Genomic DNA, 5,252 nt, shown 5'->3' on the forward strand with positions numbered 1-5,252 from the left:
GACATGATATAAATACATTCATTAGCAAGAAAGTGAAAACATTGAATACGTGGCAAAGTTGATGCAAGTAATCAAATATACAATTAACATCTAAATTATTTGTGACCCGCTACGGCAAAACCCGACGCTTCTCGGCAAATCCCATTGTGCTGTAGGCCCGTTTGAACATGAAATTTCGAATTTAGGGATCAACTGAGATTTTTGCATGATCAGAAAGTCTATTTTTTATAAATTGATTTAGAGAAAAAATGAACTCAAAAGACGATCTAGAAGTATTTTTAATTATATTTTGTATCTAATCATGTGCTCCATTGTCCAGTGAAATTAGTTGAAACAATGCGGTCAAAAGAAGGGAAAGTTCGCGATTCATCGCTTGTTGTTTTCCCTCTCGGTTGACCACGTTTGAGTCGATCCCTGACGTATTTGGTACGAAAATAACGAGTAAGGATCGGTTATTCCAAATATGGTTATATTGGGCGGTCCTAAATAAAATTGCCCAATGAAAAATGCCATGAAAGATGACATCATTTCGATGAGCTGTCAAGCAGGCCGTAAACAAATGCCTGTTGCCAGCCACGTGATCCAAATCCAGACACTTGATTCGCCAATATTCGCACATGACGTCATTGCCTTGTTGTTGTGATTGCTCAGCGGTCAAATTCTCGCATCGAAACACCAGCTTTTTTCTTCGAAAACTTGTTCAGAAGTTTGTTTTTAATGAGCTAGAGTTTCATATATCAAGTAAAATACGTGTATTCATCGAGTGGCTAGAACAATGTCGAGGAAAAAGAGGAATTTAACGGATAAAACCGTAGCTTCTTTGTTGAATGATGCATCGGCGTGCGGTATGCCGTGCATGGCTTGACCGAACACCTGGCTGACTACTTCGCGAACCCGACCGGGCCGAGCCCCCGGCCGCGGGCGAGAGAGGAACTCCTTCGTCTCCTAGCTCCGACTCTGATTCTGGTAGGTTTATTAATATTATCATTATTGAAAAGGTATTCAAGTTACTTAGTTAGGTCTACGCCCATATTATTTATTAAAGACTTGTTTCGCCAAAATGTTCGAGCAACAAAAGCTAGATTAGACATTTTAAGTGCACTATTATTTAAATTAAAATTTATTATTAAATTAGACTATGATTTATGAAGCTTCTCAGGCAAACCCGGACTTTAGTGCCCAGCTGAAAATCTCAGTTTATTATGGATTTAATATCAATAATATTAATTATGCTAATATATGCAAATATAAACATACCAAAACTTGATGATTTTTAATCATTTGACGTCATAAAAAGCAATTTTAAGCCAAAAATAGCAGCGAAGTAGGGGATCTCCTCTTTGCTTGATGCGAGATACTAGCGAACTGAAATAACCGAATAAAAACTATGGTGAACTAAAAAAAGAAAAGAAAAAATCAAACCACCTCTGAAATTACCTTTGAAATGTTTATTAATTTTTTCTTCCGATATGCGCACATGATAGGGGCAGGTTGGGATGGGATGGGGGGGGGGGGGGGTGCTCAATAGTCGCCAAATTTGGGGTAAAAGGGCAACTGGCCTTGGGGGGGGGGGGCTAAATTTATTATTTACTTATTTTTCTTTGTAATCATTTTTCTAATTTTTTTCCGGGGTGGCTCTTTTCTTTATTCTGCTTCTTCTTTCTTTCTCACCAGATATGCACGAAACATTGGGGGTTTGAAGAGATGACACCCCCCCCCCCCTTCCTGATGGGGGCGCCAAATTTAAGGGTTATTTTAATCTTTCTTTAATCTATCATCTCTTCAAACCCCCAATGTTTCGTGCATATCTGGTGAGAAAGAAAGAAGAAGCAGAATAAAGAAAAGAGCCACCCCGGAAAAAAATTAGAAAAATGATTACAAAGAAAAATAAGTAAATAATAAATTTAGCCCCCCCCCCAAGGCCAGTTGCCCTTTTACCCCAAATTTGGCGACTATTGAGCACCCCCCCCCCATCCCATCCCAACCTGCCCCTATCATGTGCGCATATCGGAAGAAAAAATTAATAAACATTTCAAAGGTAATTTCAGAGGTGGTTTGATTTTTTCTTTTCTTTTTTTAGTTCACCATAGTTTTTATTCGGTTATTTTAGTTCGCTAGTATCTCGCATCAAGCAAAGAGGAGATCCCCTACTTCGCTGCTATTTTTGGCTTAAAATTGCTTTTTATGACGTCAAATGATTAAAAATCATCAAGTTTTGGTATGTTTATATTTGCATATATTAGCATAATTAATATTATTGATATTAAATCCATAATAAACTGAGATTTTCAGCTGGGGCGGCCAGGCTGGGCACTAAAGTCCGGGTTTGCCGCTTCTCATACCTATACAAAAATCTCTGCGGAGTCTAGACTACTTGTTGATATTAGTTTTTGAATCTCTATTTTATAATTATACTTAACAGAGTCTGATGAGTTCGAGGAGGCAGGTCCATGACCAGCAGAGCCATGTGAAAGCGGCGATGAAAGCGGCGATGAAAGCGATTGGGTCGATGAGGCAGATGCATGCAGAGGAGCCTATGGATTTGTCAAGTGACAATGAAAGCGTCATACTGGGACCGGGTCCTGTCATTGATGACGAGGAGGAGGCGGCAGCAGCTACAAATCTGGCCCAACAAATAGATCTTGATCTGGAACCGCTGAAGGACCGCGTGAATAAATGCAACTGCCGTATCTTCAATCGAAGACGCTGTATCAAACAATTCTCTGTAGCCGAACAAGAGTCCATAAGGTATAATTGGATCTGTCACTATTTACTTGTATTTCTTTATAATAATGTCTAAGGACTGGATGTTTATGTACAAGCTGCAGTTTAATGCAAAATATACTTACATTTATTCTAAGCTAATTATATTTTCTCCTATTTTGCAGCATTAATCAGTAGACCCTAACGTATGCTTTAAAAAAAATACTTCACCACTAAACTGTACCAAGCATAATAAATATTATAATTGAGATCCTTAGGAAAACGTTGCAAAGCTCTGTCCAAATTTCAAGTGTTTTAATGAAATGAAATTTGCTACAATACATTTACTCTTTTCTTCTTCCAAGTCAACCAACTTTTACTTTATTGTGAGCTGGTGTTTTCCATTTGAGAATGATCTACTATTGTAGTGTAACAAAAAATATTTACTTTGTAAAGAAAAATAGTAGATGCGAAAATTTGACTAATCAGGAGATTTTTGTTTCGTTTTGCTTTTTCCCTCATGTCTGCAGGTCAATGTTCCTAAAGAACAGAAGACAGAGGCACTCAGGAGGCAGGAGGAGCATCTTCTACAGGACAGCCTGTCAAGCCTTACAGGCAGTCGCGATAGAGCTCTCCATCAAGAAGCTAGGGAAGAAGACTGCGAACTCCAAGCCTGTAGTTTTTCATTACAGATTCGACTTTGCACAGCAAGTGCATTATCCAGTTGACCCCCAACAACCTGGCCCTTCGTATTTCCGTACACAAAGAAAGTGCCACATCTTTGGCATGTCTTATCCTATGTACATACTATTGATCTCTTCGGCTGTGAATTTTGTATGAAACAAGATAACTCAAGAGATTCGAAACTGTTCATCATTAATTCTTGGGCACTAATGCATAATAGTTTATGATTAGTGTAGTCACTAGTCAGATTGCATTTGTTATGGGATTCGTTATTGTTTTTTCTTTACTTTGATAATGAAAGAATATATTTTATATCTGATACATCATACTGATTGACTGAAATTAATATTTTTGCATTATTAATCTCTATCTCAAGAAGACAACAGCTCTGTCAAATGGTCTCAACTGTTACTTTATTGTACATTCCTAAATGAACCAGGATATTTTTACAATACATGTATTATAGGTTATCTGTTGTCGAGTGACTTACACGATATCTTTTTTTTTCTCAAATAGTCTTGATTAAGACTAATGCTTTATATCATAGCCTTTATTAAATATGACAAAATATCAATCATTTTGAACTCGCTTTATTTGTTCCAGTAATTATCATTTGAAAAATAGATTCTGACGGGTTTCAAGTTCAACGCAATTCGTTATTTCACTTTATTGCAATCTTATTTTTAATATATTTTTTTAAAATCATTTTTATTACATCTGGTTTTGTAATAGGCCTATTATTAAGCATAAATTTTAAGAAAATGCACTATTACATTTTATTATTGCAACATTGATGTAACCTGCTACTATTTTGTGTACAAGAACAAATTCTGTACTGATGAAACATAATAAACCGTGGAATCGTTTTCCCATCAACTTTGCCTAGTATAACAAAAACTTTGAAATTCTTTTGTTTTCTATTGTTTTTAAAAATTATCATAACTTTATTAATATTTTTCCAAATCTAATGGTTTTAACAGAAATGTAAGTTGGGTATGTGTCTAGTATGCCTGTAAAATAACAAGACTTTAGCTTGTTTGGTTGATGCCGTTGCTATGAAGTGAATGTATGCATGTTTTTTGTGTGAAAATTGAACCAAATTCTTAACTTTAAACCTCAATATCTCATAATCAACTTCCGGTGATTGAAATCACAAAAATCACAATAACTTTGTCAAATTTCAATCAATTTTTTTAAATGAGGTATCATCTTAAAGGTCATACTTTACTCTTTTCAATGATACCAAGAACTCAATTTTTATTTTTACCATGAAGTGTTGGGTTTTGCCATAGCAGGTCACATTTATACTTTACCAAACTTTGTAATGTTTGAAGTGTGTGAAAATAGGTAATGTGAACATAATTTTGATGAAGGCTCATAAGCTGAGCCTTTTCGTTGTAATATTACTAAACCACAGTAAGCATTGCTGTATTCTCCGTCCTAATATTTTGTTTTCCCGTGCTATATCCATTATATTTATCGTTTCATTGCATATTTGTTGTGATATAATTATTCTTGTATTATGTTTTGCATGAGAAATAAAATCATTTGATTCATATATTTGTTTGTATTGTCCTGGCTGATATGCGATCTTTAATAATTGCTTTCCATTTGTGTAAGTGAACGTAAACAACATATTGTGGTATCGTGTATTGAGAGTCGGAACACACTTATAAGTCAGACATAAACATTAATATAGAAGGAGAATAAATGATACCAGAGATCTTGGGCAGAAAGAAAGAGAGATAAAGAGAGAGATGAAGAATCACGTAACCCTTGTGGATTGTTATGCCAGAAGTTTGTCCAACTTGCATGGTTACTCTTGATCTTAGAATGATTCCCAGGGGCCTTATTTTACGATAACA

General features: G+C 35.7%; 1 protein-coding gene across 1 annotated transcript; it reads left to right on the forward strand.

The window, feature by feature from the left end:
* The first annotated feature begins 418 nt into the window (after nucleotides 1-418).
* Nucleotides 419-4,284, forward strand: LOC105447258. Its single transcript, XM_011685095.2, has 3 exons — nucleotides 419-966; nucleotides 2,423-2,748; nucleotides 3,234-4,284. The coding sequence occupies exons 2-3, from the start codon at nucleotides 2,429-2,431 to the stop codon at nucleotides 3,541-3,543; spliced, it is 630 nt and encodes a 209-aa protein (XP_011683397.2). The 5' UTR covers nucleotides 419-966; nucleotides 2,423-2,428; the 3' UTR covers nucleotides 3,544-4,284.
* The last annotated feature ends 968 nt before the right edge of the window (nucleotides 4,285-5,252 follow it).

The sequence above is a fragment of the Strongylocentrotus purpuratus genome, unplaced genomic scaffold (assembly GCF_000002235.5).
Source record: "Strongylocentrotus purpuratus isolate Spur 01 unplaced genomic scaffold, Spur_5.0 spur5_scaffold_1, whole genome shotgun sequence".
Lineage (NCBI taxonomy): Eukaryota > Metazoa > Echinodermata > Echinoidea > Camarodonta > Strongylocentrotidae > Strongylocentrotus > Strongylocentrotus purpuratus.

Coding starts and splice junctions, on each gene's coding strand:
- LOC105447258 (XM_011685095.2), top strand. CDS start 2,429: ATGAGTTCGAGGAGGCAGGTCCATGACCAGCAGAGCCATGTGAAAGCG. Junction 2,749..3,233: donor GCCGAACAAGAGTCCATAAG/GTATAATTGGAT, acceptor TCATGTCTGCAG/GTCAATGTTCCTAAAGAACA.